The sequence below is a fragment of the Zalophus californianus genome, chromosome 8 (assembly GCF_009762305.2).
Source record: "Zalophus californianus isolate mZalCal1 chromosome 8, mZalCal1.pri.v2, whole genome shotgun sequence".
Taxonomy (NCBI): Eukaryota; Metazoa; Chordata; class Mammalia; order Carnivora; family Otariidae; genus Zalophus; species Zalophus californianus.
The window spans coordinates 109727183-109746103 of NC_045602.1; the positions used below are offsets into that span (position 1 = coordinate 109727183).

At 46.2% G+C, this 18921-nt stretch overlaps 1 protein-coding gene across 6 annotated transcripts in view; it reads right to left on the reverse strand.

Moving 5' to 3' along the window:
- The window catches only part of SMOX (spermine oxidase), a 198729-nt gene that overhangs the window by 144795 nt on the left and 35013 nt on the right, over nucleotides 1-18921 (reverse strand). For 2 of the 6 annotated variants that reach the window (XM_027622843.1, XM_027622842.1), the window contains exons 7-8: nucleotides 17259-17348; nucleotides 16359-16817 (exon numbers count right to left, since the gene is read on the reverse strand). The exons of 1 other annotated variant lie outside the window; for it this stretch is intronic. In XM_027622843.1, coding sequence (XP_027478644.1) covers nucleotides 16680-16817; nucleotides 17259-17348 — 228 coding nt within the window. In that variant the 3' untranslated portion in view covers nucleotides 16359-16679. Of the gene's footprint in view, nucleotides 1-1999; nucleotides 6251-16330; nucleotides 16818-17258; nucleotides 17349-18921 lie in introns of those variants that run through there. 3 more of the 6 variants (XM_027622848.2, XM_027622846.1, XM_027622845.1) reach the window with 3 other exon arrangements.

Below are 18921 nucleotides of genomic sequence, written 5' to 3' on the forward strand. Positions count from 1 at the left end.
CCCAACCCTCCACCTGGAGCCCCACTCCAAGTCCTTAGTCCCTCCTGCTCCAGGCGCTGACAGGTCCTGGCAGAAAGTTTGGGACCTCAGTCACCCTCCTTTCAGTGACCTGTCAGAGCCCCGACTCCTCAGTGCCCTCCTGACCCTGTTTCTATTTCCATCCTGTTACACCCCCAGGGAGCTACATGTTCACCGGCCACTTGGAAAGAATTTCCTTTTTTTTTCCCCCCTACTTCTTGTGGCTCCAGCGAAGCACAAAACCAGATGCTTGTCAAGGCTAAACAGGTCCACAGTCTCTGCTCAGAATAGCCCTCTGGGGAGCCCTGCGGACCCAGGTGGTGCTGGAGGCGGGGCCTTCCGGCAGGGGGGCTGCCCTGGACTCCCCCGCCATTTGGAGCTGGCTTTCTTCCCTTCCCTCAGCCACACCCTGGCAGGAGCGAGGAAACAAAAGGCATGCTGAACAGGACCCCAGCCCACATTCTCAAACTGCTCTGGTCTGGGGAAGAACTAAGCAGGAATGGCAGGATGCATTTAGAATCAAGAAGAAATCCAGGAGCTGGGGCCACGACAGTCTGAGCTCCCGAGGGATGGAGGGAGGGATGCATCGGAGGCAGTTAGTTGCAGGGCCCTCCCCTGTGACGTCTGTGGACCGGCCCTCCAGGGCCTCGCCATTCACTCAACTCCACCATACTGTGTGTCTACCTCTTTCCGTCCTGCCAAATCTGAAGAAGGGGTCCCCATTCCCACTCCTACGGGTGACCCAGGTTGGTCCCACTGATCTCTGAGCCAAGCCACATGGGTCACTGGTCAGCCTCTGGACTGGCTAATTTGGTGCCTGATCAGCTGGGCAGGCAGATGGAGGTGGGTCAGATCACATGGTACAAAACAGCTGTCCGGGGACCAGTGTCCACAGTTGGAGCGATGCTCCCAGATCGGGCAGAGGCAGACAGCCATGGACATCTCCAGCATGCTGGAAAGGTTAAGAATGCAACTGTAAGTAATAAGGACGCTGATGGACAGCTGCTTAAATGCGGGGCAGTATTTTTCTCACTTGACAAGTTACAAGGTGGGAGGTTGCTAGCATTGTCCTTTGCAGGTCTTTGCATTCTAATCTCTGGTATGTTGACTTGTAGCCTCCTTGTTGCCTAATCATGATCAATGTTTCCATAATCCACATTCTTATTCAAAACGGGGGGGGGGGGGTGGTGGGTGGGGAGGAGAAAGGTCTGCTTTTATCCCATGACCTGCAAGGGAGACTGCTAACCTCAAACGCTGGGCGCTTGGGGGCCGAGGTCTGTGGTCAGCCCACCACCTGATTTTGTACAACCCACAAACTAAGAATGAGTTTTACATTTTTAAATGGTTGGGGCAGGATGGGGGGGAAGAAGTCAAAAGATTGTGTCACAATGGGAAAATTATACGGAGGTTTCCTCTTGGCTCACAAAGCCTAAATGTCACTATCTTGCCCTTTACAGGAAAAGTTTGTCAACCCTTGCTTTAGGGCAACGAGGATCACTGCCTCTCATTGGGCACACTGCTATCCTGAACAAAATCGGGACCTGGCAGTAGGAAGAAGGAAGGAATGGCTTTGGAGCGGGCAGCTCTCAGTGCCTACTACCTACGCCAGGCAACACATTTCAAGCCTGCATCCACTTAGCTAATCTGCAATGGCAGAAACAGTCCCCCTTCTAACTAGGAACCTGATGCAAAGGGCTTTTTCTGGAAGCCCTCAGCCCTGAGGGCATCTTCCCAGACGGACCAAATGTATAGGATTTTTGAAAGAGAATCCAGGAAATATTGGCACTTGGCTGTGTCTCAAAAGGCTTGAGGAGGTATTATTTGCTCCGTGAACTCGCCCCCAGCCAAGGCGCAGTCCTTGATATTACAAGTCTAGAAAATGGGTCTGGTCAGGATTCCACAGTCACCAGTCTCATATAAGCTGACACAGACAGCCTAACTCACTAGGACATGAACTGCATAAGCCCAAGACCAATGTACTAATTTTTAATGGGAAGTAGAGCCTAACTATATACACAAGCCACTATCTTCATGATGACAAACAAACTTGATGGGAAGCCAAACTGTGGTCTGAAAGTCCCTTAGTGAGTTCAGAGGCTGAGCAGAGACGTTAATAGGAAGAGTTGTTGATTGAGTGCACCAGGCATAGGGCTCCATCCCGTCCACATCTTCACCTCCTTGCACATCCTGCCTCTGTTCCCATGATACGTCCACCCATCCAAATGACTCAGGCTTCAGTCCCAGCCTTCTGTCCCTCTCTGTGCCTTTAAGTTCACTTTGCCTGTCTCCGGCTTCATCCATCATGGACCCATTTCAGACTGGCACCCTCAGAAACCAGTCTTGACAGCTTTTATGTCTCAGCTCTCAGGGAACATCTAGGGCAAGCCAACAAGTGTCAAGTGCCTGGTCCTCTTGCAGATTTGGCAGCTGGTGTTCCTCCAACCCCAGATGTGAACTGCACAGGTGGGGGCCCAGGTGCCCTCTGATGCCTTTCAACCAGCTAGTCCCCACCAGCCAATAACAAATGGCCACATGACGGTCATTGAACAGTGTATGCATTTGATAATATTTACTGAGCATCTACTTATGTGCCCAGCAGATGGGGAGGCATCAGTGTACAAAAGAAAAAAATCTCTGCCTCCACAGAGTCCTCATTTCAGAAGAGACAGGAGTGATGTGTACTAAACAACATAAACAAAATATACAGTAGATGGTGACAAGCAAAAGAAACATAACAGGGAAAGGAAATAGAAGTGTTGGGGAGGGAGGAGATTGCACTTTGAGATCAAGTACCCAGGGAGGTCCTCAGGGAGAAGGTGATGTAGGAGAAAGGCCTGAAGAGCGTAAAGGAGTGAGCCGTGCTGATCTCTGGGAAAGAGCATTCCAGGCAGAGGGAGGAGCAGGTGCAAAAGTCCCGGCTTAGGAGGAGGCCTGGTGTGTTTGAAGATGAGCGAGGAGGACCGAGTAGGTAGAACCTATCAGGCAAAAGAGGGGAGCAGGCGCTGAAGGGGCCAGCCGCAGGAGGTGATGAGAGCCAAAGTACACGGGGCTGTGCAAATCACAGCAGGACGCTGGCTTTCCAGGTGGGGCAAGGTGATTCAGGTGGAGCCTTCGGCGGGCTTGAACAAAGAAGAGACAGGAACGGACTTGGGGGGAACAGATCACTCCGGCCGTTATGTTGGGCTAATAAAGAGAAAGAGGAACCAGAGCAGAAGCAGGAGGCCAGTTAGAGAGAGGGCTGCCACGGTCCAGGCAAGAGATGGTGGTGTTCGGGCCACTGGCCACAGGGATGGAAATGAATGACGAGAAGAGGTAGAGTCTAGAAGATTTTGCAGATGGCATTTCCACAGGCCATCCCCACGCTCAGCATTCTCAAGCTACCATCCAGACCTGCCTGCCCTGTTAGGAGCCCCTAACCAACTCAGGAATGTCTTTCTTTTTCCTGTCCCTCTTTGGTCTCCCCCTATATAGAGGCATGTCCTAAAGCTCTATTCGCAGGTTTCCTTTCTTTCCGTGTCGCCATCCATAGGAATGCCCATGTCCCAAATCCGCATTTGGGACATCCAGCACTAACTCCATACACAAATTCTGTGGTTGTCCACATACAAATTTTCTCCTGACTTTGCTACTGAAATTCATACACACGGTTGGTGTAGAAAAGCCTTTTTTAAATCAAGGACAGAGACTTCCGACTTAAGATGCCAGCCTGTCAAGCCCTTTATAAGACCCCTTCCCCTTAAAACATCAACAAAGGCCTAAAAAGAGGATAGAAATTCAAAACAGGACTGAAAAGTAAGGGTATCAGCCAACCATTTGGAAACAGTGGGGACTCCAGAGCTGAGGAAGTTCAGCTGAGGAGAAGAGACTCAGGGGCCCTTGCCTGAGCTTTGCCCTCTACAACAAAGGCATCACTGGCTGGGAGTTGGTAAGGAAAAGCTCTACCCTCTTCACTGCATATCTCCCCACTCCCCACCCATAAACCCAAGAAGAGCCCACCCAGTTATCTAACTTCCAGTCCCTGCTCCACTGCCCAAGGACTGCTGAGTAGCTGAGGACACAGTAATGATGCCCCCATCCTCCTGATTCCCTGCAGGAACTTTCTACCTTCAGCAAAGACTTCATGCTCACTGGACTGTCCAGGCTTATGGGTCTGGGATCAGAAGGGACCTGAGAGCAGAATAGAATGGTCTAGGTTCTCAGATGTTCCGTTTGATGGAAGAAGAGTAGCCAGCAGCTCTGAATTTTTAGAACGAAGTTCTTCATTAGCTGAGAACTGGGTAGTTGGGGGTAGAAGATCTTTCCTCAGACTGATAAAACAGAACTAAAAGAATGCCCAGTGGCTTCTGTCTCCAGCTCTCTGAGCCAGAGTCAAGCCATGGAATGCATCCTCCAGGGAACTGAATCCCTTGGCCCATTCCTGCAGGCCCATTGGTAGGATTGAGCCACCCTTATACGCTGGGTGGCTTCCCCATCTATGGGCCCATTGCTCATCCTATCACCAGTGCCTAGAAATAACCCTCTTGGACTGAGCAACTCCCCAAAGAGAGGCGTATCAGTCAGCTATTGCCACGATAATATTGCAAAACAAGCCACCCCTAAATGCACAGGTTACAAGAGCAAGCGTTTTGTTTTTCTCGCTTATGTGTCTGTCTGCAGATCCTAGGTTTGGTTCCAGGCTTCCATGGGTTCGGATCTGTTCCCCTTTCCTCCATCGCCTCCTGGAAACATCAGCTATCGGGGGCACGTTCTTCTCATGACAAATGGCAAGTGCATGAGAAGCAAAGCCCAGCTGTGCAAGCATATTTAAAACTTCTGCTCATATCACATCATGTTTGTTCACATTCCATTGGGTGAAACAAGTCAGAGGGCCAAGCCTAACGTGACTGGGGCAGGAAACTAAACTGCTCCCAGAGGGAAAGGAGAGTGATTGGATATTTGCTAATTAATCTTCCAATCCATCACAAGTAGCTGGGTTAGGACATGAACATATGAATCTGTGGGGGACCCAATTCAGCCCATAGTAACCTCTTCTGGGGCATGAGTGCAAGGTCACATGGCAAAGCCTGGGGTCATGGGGAGAAGGGAAGAACCAAGGTCACATGGCAAAGCCTGGGGTCATGGGGAGAAGGGAAGAACCAAGGTCACTGTCATCATCTACCACAAGTGGCAACACCAATCTAGTTCTTGCACTGAGCTAGAACAAACACGGGTCCAGACTGGAACACCCACTCCTCTGGCCTAGAACAGGGACCCCACCATCCCCAGCCCTAGGTTTCCTGGTTTGTCACTGGGGCCCAGCTCACATTTTTTGTGAGAAGTAAAAGCCCTGTTGTACATGTGCTTTGAAGAACAGAAAGAGTGATAGAGAGACTGTGGTTTTTGAAGCTAAACAGGGTATCATTCAGGCATAAAGGCAAGAGGCAGATATTTCCAAGCACGAAAGAATGCTTCTTTTAAAACAGTACCTTTTGAAAAAGCCCAGTCAACGTAAACACAATGAAAAAGAACAAGTCTGAAGCAAAAGGGGGGTACGACTAAAGTCACAGAGAACACTGTGAACCATTTTTAAGCAGTAAATGTTTAAACCATCACGAAAAGGCCAATTTTCTAAAAAAATATAAATCGCCAATATTGCATCTCCCCCCAAAAAGTAGAAAACGTTCACAGAAAGTTAACCATAAAAGAAAGTTAACCATAAAAGAAATGAAAACTTTGACTGCAAGGTTCTACTTCCAAAAAACCAAGTCCAACAAGTTTTGCAAGTTCTTTAAAATTCCAGAAAACAGATAATTAACATTCTATACATATTTTTCCAATGTATATAGTAAAAAGATGCAAGGCTACCCAAATTATTTTAAAAGCCCAAGAGGGGAAGAAAAAAAAGCCCTGGAAAGCCCAAGACAAAAAAAATCTTAGGTCACTTGTGAACACAGATACAAAAGCCTACACAAATATTTGTGCATGAAATCCAGCAACATCTTAGAGTAATACTATGTCATGACCAGTGTGATAGAATGTATTGTAATTATGACAACATCTGCTGCCCAACTCGCTGGGCACTTTTCTGCAGGAGGATTCTATGCCTATTCACCGACATCAAGCTCAGCCACTGATTGGCTTTGACCAATGAAATGTGAATCGAAGTAACATATGCCACTCCTGAGTAGAAATGTTAAGATGTTCCAGTATCTCTCTTTTCCATCTACCATGAGATGCTCCATCAACGTGGGTCCTAGAATTAAGAAGACATGAAATCAATCCTTAGTGCTCACATGACATGAGCAATAAATAAACTTCTGTTGTAATTCACTAAGATTTAGGGATTGTTTGATACCAGAGCAGAATTTAGCTTAAGCTGACTAATACAACAAGGTAAAGACTGTCTCCAAGATACAAGGAAAATATTAGAAATATTAATGTAACTAACACATTAACAGATAAAAGGAGAAAAATCCTATGATAATCTCCAATAGATACAGAAAAAGCATTTGATAAAATTCAATATTCATTCATAATAAAACAGTTATGAACTAGATACAGAAGGGAATTTCTTTAACCAGATCAAAGGTATCCACCAGAAATCAAAAACAAATAGCGTACTTATTAGAAACTTCAGAAGCATTCCCATTAAAGTCAGAAGCAAGGCTATGATCCTCCTATCACTGCTTTACTCAGCATTGTACCAGTAACTATACTAATGCAATAAGAAAAGAGAAAAAGAAACAACAGGTACATTGACAGTAAAGAAACAGGACTATCTAACTTTGCAAGTAATATGATCTTCTACCAGGAAAACCCAAGAAAAAGAACTGACACACAACTGAAACTAATAAAAGAGTTTGCAATGTAGCCAAGTATAAACCAATATTCAAAAACAAATAGCCCTCCTATTCCCCAGCCATAATCATTTGACGACATTTCAAATCAGTGGGGAAAGGGTGGGTCATGCAACAAGTAATATTGGGAAAGCCAGCCGACAATGAGAAATAAGCGTAAATCCACACCCCTGCCTCAAACCACAAGTCCACTGAAGATCTAAAGATATAAAATAAAAGTTTAAGAATTATTTAAAAAACATAGAATACTAGCTTTATGACTTGGGATAGAAATGCATATTCTTAAATAGGTTATAAAAAGCACAAAATTGATGGGATGCCTGGGTGGCTCAGTCGGTTACGTGTCCGACTCTTGGTTTCAGCTCAGGTCATGATCTCGTGGTCTGGGATCAAGCCCCGAGCTGGGCTCTGTGCTGAGCGTGGAGCCTGTTTTAGATTCTGTCTCTCCTCTCCCTCTGCCCTTCCCCCTCCTACTCGCACTCTCTCTCTCTCTCTAAAAACAAAACAATACAAAAAAAGAAAAGGTTGATAAGTTTGTTCATTTCTGAGTGTAAAGCTTTTATATGTGAAAAGACTCCATAAACAATGCAGCTGACTGGAAGAAAATATTTGCAATTCATATCACGGACAAAAAGACTATTATCCTTAATATATTTTTTTAAGCTCCTACAAATCACTAAGAAAAAGACAATACCAGAAATGTGGGCTAAGGGATAGGACAGACAACCCACGGGGGGGGAAAAAAACCCAAATGTCTAATAATCATAAGAAAAAAATCAGTATTTGGAAAATGCAATTAAAACAAAAATAAGACACCTGGTTTTACCTACCTGATGACAAACAAACAAACAAACAAACAAAAAAAGCCATGAATTTTTCATTACACTGAGTGATGGCAAAATTGCATAAATACGAGTATTCTCATACCCGATTTGTGGGAGTATATATTTGGTAAACCTCTTTTCAGGATAATTTGGCAGTGTCTTCCAAAACTGAAAACACTATGCCCCATGATCCAGGGACCTTTACACAGTGCATACAGGGGCATTGTCTATGGTTATTGCAGCATTGTTTATAATAACGAATAACTAGAAACAACAAAACATCCATCCTTGGTAAAGTGGATACTTAAATGAAGTATGGTCATACAATGAAATGCTATCTATCAGCTAAAAGGAATATATGAGATACATAATTTAAGCAGAGAGTTCTCCTTTTGTTGTGTGAACAAAAAGCAAACTGAAAGAGAACATGTTCCAGGGCAATTCCATTTATCTAAAAATACACATACGTACAAAACACAATATAATTTACTTTCACATATTATGGATGTAGAAATAGATTTTTATATTTTGGTAGGACAAACACCAAATCCTTAAAGGGGGGGGATCAGAATTAAGGAAATGATCACAGGAAACTCTAGCTGTGTCTGTAACGTTCCTTTATTTTTAGGAGAATATTTTCACAACTAGTTATGTCATTAAAAATTAATTTTTAAAAACCTGAGAATTTTACACCAATTCTATTATTACTTTCATCCACATAATAAACTTTTTTTGCACCCTTATTAAATACTTGGGTGCTATGGGGATACAAAGATCAATCTCTGTGAACCACCTAAGACACAAGGGCACATTATTAGCAAACAAGACAAGTACAGTGAAGAAGTACAATAAAGAAGGAAACTGCGGTGCTTTGGGAATTCAGAAGACAGACATTGACCAGAAGGGGTAGGGAGTTATAGATAAGACAGTAACATCACCAGAAAACTTCATTAAAGGGGATTACCTGGATGCTGAGTCTGAAAGCTTTGGCAACTTGAGAGAAAATCGTGAGAGAACCAAGAGAGAAATGACACCTTCTTCTAGGGAAACACAATTCTAAAGACAGCAGATTACTCATCAGAATCGCAGAAGCCAGAAGAAAAGCACAGCAGTTAAATGCTGAAAGAAAAGAGCTGCCCATCAGAATCTTACATCCAGTGAAAATACCCTTCAGGAATGAAGGGGATGGGAGGCAGCTAGAATGATCCATGTGGTAAGGAAGACATCCCTAAGAATTCTCACTTAATATAGATACAGATAGTTACCTATTAAAATATCCATAGATATGTATATAGACATGGTTGGTATACACATAGCTCTGTCAGCTAAGAGATCCTAGAAGCAGCATCACCCCCATAGCCACAAGCACACCTAATACCCAAACCTTGGTTTCTAACACCATCCCCTATCAAAAGGAGCTAGGGTTGCATCAAGAAATGGCTGCTTCTCAATGTCCACAATAGCCAAACTATGGAAAGAGCCCAGATGTCCATCAACAGATGAATGGATAAAGAAGATGTGGTATATATGTACAATGGAATATTATGCAGCCATCAAAAAACCCCCAAAATCTTGCCATTTGCAATGACGTGGATGGAACTGGAGGGTATTATGCTAAGCGAAATAAGTCAGTCAGAGAAAGACAAGTATCATATGACCTCACTGATATGAGGAATTCTTAATCTCAGGAAACAAACTGAGGGTTGCTGGAGTGGTGGGGGGTGGGAGGGACGGGGTGGCTGGGTGATGGACATTGGGGAGGGTATGTGCTATGGTGAGCACTGTGAATTGTGTAAGACTGTTGAATCACAGACCTGTACCTCTGAAACAAAGAATACATTATATGTTTAAAAAAAGAAGAAGAAGAAGATAGTAGGAAGGGAAAAATGAAGGGGAGGAAATCGGAGGGGGAGACGAACCATGAGAGACTATGGACCCTGAGAAACAAACTGAGGGTTCTAGAGGGGAGGGGGGTGGGGGGATGGGTTAGCCTGGTGATGGGTATTAAGTAGGGCACGTACTGCATGGAGCACTGGGTGCTATACGCAAACAATGAATCATGGAACACTACATCAAAAACTAATGATGTAATGTATGGTGACATAACATAATAAAATAAAATTAAAAAAATAAATAAAATAAATAAATAAAAGTAAAAAAAAAAAAAAGAAATGGCTGCTTCTATGACTGGGGCAGGACAGAGACAAGCTAAACCTGGAATATCTTATAGTGCCAAAAAGTAAAGAACTGTTCAAAAAAAGAAACACACACACACAAATGTCAAAGGGACATAGGAGCCAACTGAAAGAGTTCCCAATGGTCAAAGCTGGAAAAATTTAATAACAAAATTAAGTAGTATTGGATAATCCAAAGTGTAAAATAAATATCCATGAGTCCATTCTGATACATAGAAATGACTGAATAAATTAATAAAGGGCTGGGGGAGAGAGGAAAGAATCCTCCTGTGCAGAAGAATTCTAAAAGACTAAGGTAGATACTCTAAAGGAGGGGAGCATAAATAACTCTTACCTGTGGCTGCCCATAGTGACTTCCTTCCAAAGACTGGGGCACGGAAAGGGGAAAAGAATAACTTTACGGCGCAGAAACCTCACCAACACCACCTCTGTCAAGTGAGCAAGGTCAATATCAACAGTCACAAATCCTGTTGGTGGTGTGTGCCCTTGATATGATGAGATGGAATGGCACTTGACTTCTGTGGTTTTCCTCCCCCAAATCTATAACCCCAGTCTAGTCATGAGAAAAACATCAGACAAATTCCAGTAGAGGGGCATCCTACAATATACCTGACTGCACTTCTCAACACTGATAACATCGTCAAAAACAAGCAGAGTCAGAGAAAATGTCACAACCAAGAGGAACCTAAGAGAACATGACAACTAAATGTAACATAGTATCCTGGGTGGAATTCTGGAACAGAAAAAGGGACATTAGGTAAAAACTAAAGAAATCTGAGTCAACTATAGACTTTTGTGAACGATAACCCACCATCATTGGTTCATTAGTTGTAACAAACATATGATATTAATGTAAGATGTTAATAATAGGGAAAATGGTTGGAGGCAGGGGATTCTATATATTTACCTTTTCTTAAGGCTAAAACTGTTCCAGAACAGTCGATCGACACCACGAAAGAAAACTGATGGAACCAGAAGGATAACTACATAATCTTAGTTAGATCCTTCAACACTATTCTCTCAACAATTGCTAGAATTAGACAGAAAATCCACAAGGATATAGAAGAAACCAATAATACCATCCACCAACAGGATCAAATCCACATCTATAGAACATTCCACGCAGCAATAGCAGAATACACATCCTCTTCGCAAGCCCCATAGATCATGTACCAAGATAGACCATATCCTGGACCATTAAACAAACTCAACAAATTTAAAAGAATTTAAATCATACAGTCCAACTTCTGTTTGTTTGGGAAACAAGTTCAATTTTTAATCTATTTCTTTAGTGAATGTATTTGTTAAAGCATAATTAAATCTTTTTCGAGGCTGGCATACAAAAAGAAAGCACTAAGGGCGCCTGGGTGGCTCAGTCGTTGAGCCTCTGCCTTCGGCTCAGGTCATGATCCCAGGGTCCTGGGATTGAGCCCCACATGGGTCTCCCTGCTTGGCAGGGAGCCTGCTTCTCCCTCTCCCGCTCCCCCTGCTTGTGCTCTCTCTCTCTCTCTCTCTCTCTCTGTCAAGTAAATAAATAATAATTTAAAAAAATAACAAAAGGAAAGCACTAAAAGTCTGATAGAGAAAGGGAAGGGAAAGGAGAAAGGGAAAGAGGGGGAGAGGGAGAGAGGGAGGAAGGAATGAAATGTGGAGGGGGGGAAAGAAAACAGTTTATCTTAGGGCCAACAAGGTCTCTTTTTACTGTTAAGAATGAAAAATAAGTGGTACTCTAGAAGAAGTTACAATCTTATTTTATTCACTTATTCAATGTAAATTAAAGATACTTCCTGTGATTTGTTGGATGTTCTTGTTGAACTCAGAAAAGCCCACAGAGAATCCAGCACACACGTTCTCCCTGCAGCAAGAAGGCTGTAGTCCCATGTGGCCAGCAGGTGGCGCCAGAGGACTGCTTCAGACCATGAATTGCCCCTGCTTCCAGACACCCTGGAGTCAGCAGCGGATCCTCCCCACCTCTCCTAGCCTTGGTGAGAAGGGGAGCCAGCCCAGCCCTTCCTGTGTCTCTGTCTGCAACCTAAGGATCCCCACCAACAACCGCTGGGGTGAGGACAGTGAGAATGCAGAAGAGCAAGTGTAGAAAATGCTAGTGTGAAACTTGGCTGAAAGGAAGGCAAGGGAAGGTGGTGATGCTCTTGTCTTTCCCATCTTGAAATGTGGATGGGAAGGATAGAGTAGAGAGAAGGCGGAGAGGAAAGGATGAGGGAAGGTCCCTGAGTTTGGGTCATGAGATGCACAAGTGGAGAGTCACATACTTCCTTTGTTGGGGGGGGGGGGGGGAACAGGGGCGGTCCCAATCAGGATGGGTGTGAAGAGTAGCTATTTGTAGATTTGGCAAGGAAGTTGCCTCCAGTGGCTTCTACTGAGACTATGAAGCAGGAGACATTGTTGTCTGTTGACAGTGAGGAGACAGGGGCTTCAGAGGATGAAGGGGGAGAGCTGACAAGGGAAACCCGGGTGGGGGGGGCGTTGTCTCAAAAGTGCTCAAATACTGAGCTCACTGTAATAAAATATGCCGGCATTTTGCATCCTCTAACAGAGAGCCAGGTTTTGAAAAATCAGTGCCTGCAAAATCAGTGTTCAACAGCCACTTCTAGATTCATGAGAGGCGAGACCAGCTCTTGTATCCACATCTCTGATTAAACAGTATGAAGCAGGGCTTGTGAGCAGCCCCTTCCCTTCTTCTATTACATGCCTACCATGCACTTAGATGTCCTGGATGCCACCTTAGTGGGCCACAACTCCTCCCATCTGTTGAGATTTGATTACCCTACACCAATCAGGAGTAGCCTCAACATTATGAGAAAGCATGTAACTCTACCATTATGTTTGGCAGACCATTCACTAAATAGGCGATTTTCTAGAACTGAGCCAGCAGCCCACCTCGCTCTGCATCTTGGGGTTACCCTTGTGCTCATCTCAACAGGCCCAAGTAAACGCAGGGTGGCTCAAACCAGAAATGCTTCTCTCCTACATCAGTTTGTGGGCGGCGCAGACATTCCACAAGGCTCCAACAAAGTAGGAGCTAACTGCTAACCTGTCCCATACCAGCAAAGGGGGGAAGACACAGTACCTGCCAAGTACCCTGGGAAGGAACATTTCTGAGGCTTCCACAAGACCACAATTGAATACCTTGCTCATGGATCCACCGATGCCCACAGCACAAGACACCAATGCAACCATCCTCCTAGAATCCCATGCCAGAGGAGAAATTTCCTCTCAAGTGACTTTCTATGGGGGATAGGAACTGTTTAGCAGGCGTTGACGTGGGTGGTGGCCTGTGCATGCCACATTTGGCACCCCTGATAGAGTCCTCTGAGTGTCCCTCAATGCCAAGGTTGCCTCAGAGCCCTAGTCACAACAAGGAACTCATCCTCTGTTCCTGGTACATCTAGTCTGTCTTGCTTCCGAATGGCCCTTGCTTTTATCTGCTTCACATCTGTTGGTGGAGCTGCAAACCATAAATGCTCCCCACATTATGTGATTGTTTGATGTGGAGGTGGCACCCTGGAAGGCTGTGGCCAACTCTCCAGGGCCACCCCTCCCGCACCTGTCCTCACCTTCCTCCCAGGACCGCTCTCTCCCTTTCAGATGGCATGATCTCCGAGCTGCGTGGCCCTGAACAGTCCCACGCTGTTCTGGGACCCTCAATCTCCTCTGCTGCGAAACAGTCCCTGTCTCCCTCACATGGCTGCCGATGCCCAGATGGGGCGACATAGGCAAGGGATCCAATGAAGGTGACATACTAGCTAACGCAATGCCAGGGCTTATCATCAGGCAGCCAGGGCGACATAAGTAGGTCCTTCCTCCCTTTATCTGCTCTCAGGATGCTTCATCTCTGCTGCAAGGAGGAATTCACTGGGTCAACACAACCGTATATTTTGGCATGGGTGTCCTCAGACTCTTTTTTAAATTTCTTAAATTGAGTTATATCATATACACAGAAAAGTGCATAAATCTTCAGTGTATAACCCAATGCATTTTTACGAATGTCTATACCCATTCAACCACCATCCAGGTCAAGATACAGAACATTTCTGTAACCCAGAAAGCACCCCAAGCACTACCCCTCCCCTCATATCTAACACTATAGTTTTGTAGGTTTTTGAACCTCATATTTAAAAAAATCATACAGTATATAGCCTTGTGTCTGGCTTCTTTCACTCAACCTAACGTTTTTGAGATGAATCGATGTTGCAAATATCAGCTTGTTTTTTTCTGTTGGTGCACAGTATTCCATTGTATGGATGTACCACCGTTTGTTCTACTACCGATGGACACCTGAGCTGTCTCCAGTTTTTAGCCATTGCGAACTATGCTGCCATGAACATTCTGGTACATATGTTTGGTGGGCTTATGCATTCATTTCCCTTGGGTGTATAGCCAGGAGTGGAAAGGAAATGCTGGGGGGCCCATGCTAGCTTTAGTAGAATCGGCCACACACTTTCCCAGGGTAGTGCACCCATTTCCACTCTCTCCAGCAATGGCCTCAGTTTTTTTTTCCCCAGCACCAGCCTCTTCTTTTCAGTGCAATAAATAGAAAGAGCCTGCAATGTGGAGTCAGACCTCAGTGACGTTGGGGGCCATTACTTAACTCTTAGAGGATTTGTCTCCCCGTGGGGATAAATCGCCTTCCCCAGCCTGAGTTGGCATCCATACCAAATTAAGAGACCCATGCGCCCAGCATTCACGACTGACACCGTGCCAGGCAGGTGGCTGGCTCTAAGTGAATATTCCCTCCCTCCCCTTTGCCCACACCTGAAGCTGCCCAACATGCAATCACAGAATAAACATTTACGGCCCTTTCACCCTCACGGAGCCCTTTAAAATTCCTCTGCCAGTGATCCTGAGCATCTGCTTATTACTTTCTTCCCCCATACTTATGTTTCAGGCCACTTCTATCCACCCCACCTTAGTCAGTGGGGAAAATCTAGGACACAGGGAGGGTTCAGCGCACTGGGTCAGTGCCTCCCAAGGTGAAGTCAACAGATGGTGCTTCCTGCACAGTAACTGTGGGCCAGGAAGGAGACAGCACCCCCCGACCACAGTAAAGTCCAAATTTACATTGTCTGCGTAAGTGCCGTTATGAAAGATCTCCAAGATACATTACGTTAACTAAAACAAGCAAAATGCGGGATGGGATGAATACTTTGTCACTTTTGTGTAAAAAGGAGCGAGAAGGGCCCATATTTATATTGACATAGTGGAAATGGATGCCCAAGGCACTAATAACGTGGGCTGGGGGGAGCAGCCATGCTACTGGGGACAGGTGTGGGAGGAGAGGGCCCCATGTGCCCTTTCATGACCTTTGAGCTTGCACCACATCAATAGAAGCTCTTCTCAAAATTTTTTAAGTTATGTGTCAGGTGATGTGAGTCCCTGACATAAGCGCCAGGCGGACCCACCCTGGCAGAGCGAGGGTAGGGGCGTGCGTGTAAGTGGATGCAGGCAGGCCCGCGGGTGGGTGTGTCCATGTGGAGGACAGCTCCATCATAACCGCAGGCAACAGGGGAGAGGACGTAGGCATAGCAGGAGCCGGGCCCTACGCTTCTGAGAAGGGGCCCCAGCCTAAGTTCACACAGTCCAACCTGGGGGCCCACCTGGATGTTCACAACTTCCTCCACCTCCCAAATCCCTTAATTCTAGGCAATTCGAACTCTATCACTAGCAATCTGGAGTAAGAACATGACTGAATGTTCTTTAAGGTTCTGTGTGTGCGTGTACACGTGGTTCTATGTTGGTGTAAGGGTGCAGGGTGGTGTATCGTGGGGGAGTGAGTGTATGTAGGTGCGTGTGTGTGCGTGCACAGGTGAGTGTGTGTACATGTGCACGTGTGCAAGTGGGGGAGGGGAGTGTGTGTGTGTGCTTTCACTCGGCAAAAAAAGCAGAAAAGACTAACACCCCCAATAAGTGATAGGCCCTTGGAATATAGCAGGTGGGCAACACTTCAGAACATCCCTCCAGAATGGCCAGACTATCCGCCTTCCCAGAAGTCAACAGCAGCCACCACCCCAAAGGCCAGACCTAGGGCCCCATGGCCAGGTGACACTCACTAATAATTAATACATCTGAGCTTGACATGAAGCCACAACAGATGTCCCCTCCCGTGGAACTCACCTTCACTCCATGTGGCCATGCCACCCAGTAGGGCTCTGAGAGGTCCAGCAAAGGGCCAGTGGGCAGCCACAGGCCCATCCCGGAGGAGCTGAGCTGAGTAGTGAGGAGCCCTGATCCCTGAGGGGTCTCGCCGGCAGGAAGGCAAACAACCACAAACAGCCAGAGGTGAGGGGTTACTCCTTCCAGTAAGGGCAGATACCTTACCTCCTGGGGGCACAGCCAGGTCACAGCCCGCCCACCATCCCCTCACTCAAAAAGGATGGGCTTAAAAAAAAAAAAAAAAAAAAAAAACTAGAGACACACATACACGTGAAGAGGCTGAGGTAAACGGAAGAAGAGAGAGAAGCTGAGGAGCATGGGAAGGGCAAGCCTCTTTTATTATCCCAAAATGCAAAGTATTGAAGGCACTTACAATAACAAGGCAGGAGGGGAGGGGGGGTCAGAGCACAGAGGTAAATCAACAGGCCCCACCCTGGTCACCACCCGGCATGGAGAAAAGGAAAAGCTACAGGACCAGATCTGAAGCCAGTCCGGGTGGCTACCTCTACCAAAGATACAAATCCAGTCTACAGAGGATTAGAAAATGAGGAGCACACAGCAGCGAGGGGCAGGGCTGGTAGTCACAAGTTAGTGGCTCTGTAAGGAACACGCTCGGCAGTGAAGAGGGCCCTCACTCAGGTCCCCTGCTGGAAGAGGTCCCGGTACATCTCGATGAGACGGGCGGCCTCGCGCTGGCCAGAGAGCAGAGCACCATGGGTGGTGGAGTAGTACTTGCGGTGAGTGGCCTCACCCGAGAACAGCACCTGCATGGGCTGGGCCAGGGGACGGGGAAGTGAGGGTAGAGGAGCGAGAAAGGCTGGGAGGCTACCTGTCTGCCCCCGGAAACTCCCCCCTATCCACACTACAAGTCAGACAGCAGGTATTGCTGCTTCCGCGGGATGAGGAGTTGCCCGTCCCACCTGGCCACCTTCCCCTGCTTCTTCCCCAGACATCCAGGCCTCAGTTTTTTCTGCTCAGATGCTGTTAGGAGTCCTGGTTGGTTCTGCAGTCTCAGAGGCTCATTGTGTCTCTTACAGTGAACTCAGGGCTAGTGGCTTAACCTCCTAAGCCTTGATTTTTGTCACCTGCCAAATGGGTTTGTACCACCTGCTTCTGAGGGTGGCTGTAAGGATTAATTGAAATAATGTATCTAAAGCACTTAGAACCTGGAAGAACATAAGCACTCAATAAAGTTAGGCGGTAATTTAACAAACCTTTATGGAGCCCCTATTAGGGTCCAGGGACTGTTCTGAGCACTTGGAAGATAAAAGGTGACCGGGCCGCTGCTTTGAGGAGTTTCCTTGCTGGTGGGGAAGCCAGACACGAAACCCAGTTACTAAATGGCGTCATGTGTGACATGATGGGTGTTTGGGCAAGGTGCCAAGAGCCCAGAAAAGAGGCCCACCATAAGGGGGAATCGCACAAAGCTTCCCAGAGGACAGGATCTTTGGGCTCCTTCTCAGAAGATGCGAGGTAAACAAACAGGCAAAAGGACGTTTCAGGAAGAAGGAAAAAATGGGGGCAAAAATGCATCAGAGCAAGGGACAGTGAAATATTTTGGTACAACCAGGGCTCACCCTCGAGAAAGCAAGCTGTCTAGGTGGGGTCCAGGCAAAGAATGAATGCTTGCATCCCAAGCTTGAGTTGGGACTTTATCCCACTGTATCTCAACCTGAACGTACAAAGGCACCAACTGGGGACCCTGTAGTATGTTGTTTCTCATTCAGCAGGTCTAGGGGGTGCGGAGAGCCTGCATTTCTAAGGCGCCCCCCCACCCCATGATGCTGGCGCTGCTGGTCCACAGACCACGCACTTGGCGTAGGGAAGCTTTAACCCACCAACGAGGAGCGGCCCGCAGAGGTAGTTGGGCTGCAGGAGGGCACGGGGAGGCGTATTGTGGCAGAAGGCAAGCTGCCTCCTCCCACATCCATTCTCCTCTTTCTCCTCCGTCACAGAGCCCTGATTTTTAACCGGGTTCATTGCCATCCAGCATTAAAAAAAAAAAAAAAATGCATCCCAACCTCTTTTGCAGCTGCTATAGGCATGTGACTTAGTTCTGGCCAATCAGCTCCAAGTGCACTGTTGCTTAGAGGCACGTCTTGTGGGGGGGTGTTCCCCTCTTTTGCCTCCTCACAGCCCTCTAGAACCACAAAGTGGCCTGGAAGATGGAGCCAGGTGCCAATGACATTGGGTCCTGATACCTACCTCTGGATTTCCCCTTGTCTGATAGAAGGAAATTCTGTCTGGTTTAAGCCCCAGTTATTTTCATGTTGTTTCGCTTTGTGCTATAGGCGCTAGTCCTAACGATGCAGGTGACAAGAGGTTTGGTTTTTAGGAGGGCGACTGTGGCAGCAGCAAGGGCCTCTTCATGTCTCCTGCTGAGCACAGCCGGGCCATGCACAGCCCACGCTGGAAATCTTCACCACTTACACCAAAGAATTGTTCTAAGTATAATTCTGTTCGGGTTTGAACATTTATTGTATGTGTGCGCTTGCTGGGGGGAACTCGAAATCCACTTTGTAAGACCAGAAATATATACAATTGTTTCTCTCAGATTTATTCTTTTTCTCTATGATTTATTATATAGTTGATATAATTTGGGGGAGGGTCAGTATTCTCAATTTTATTTTCTGAAACATATTAGGCAAAAGAAGTAAATAAACCATATCGGGGAAACTTACGTCTGTGGAATCAGTGCTGTCCAAGAGAACTTTCCACCGTGATAGAAATGCTTTAGAGCTGCTACACAACCCCACACAGCAACCACTAGGCACACGTGACTATCAAACTTGAAAAGTGGCCAGTGCAACCAAGGAACTAGATATTTAATACATTAATTTCAATTTTAATTAGTTCATTTCAATGAAATGTGGCTAA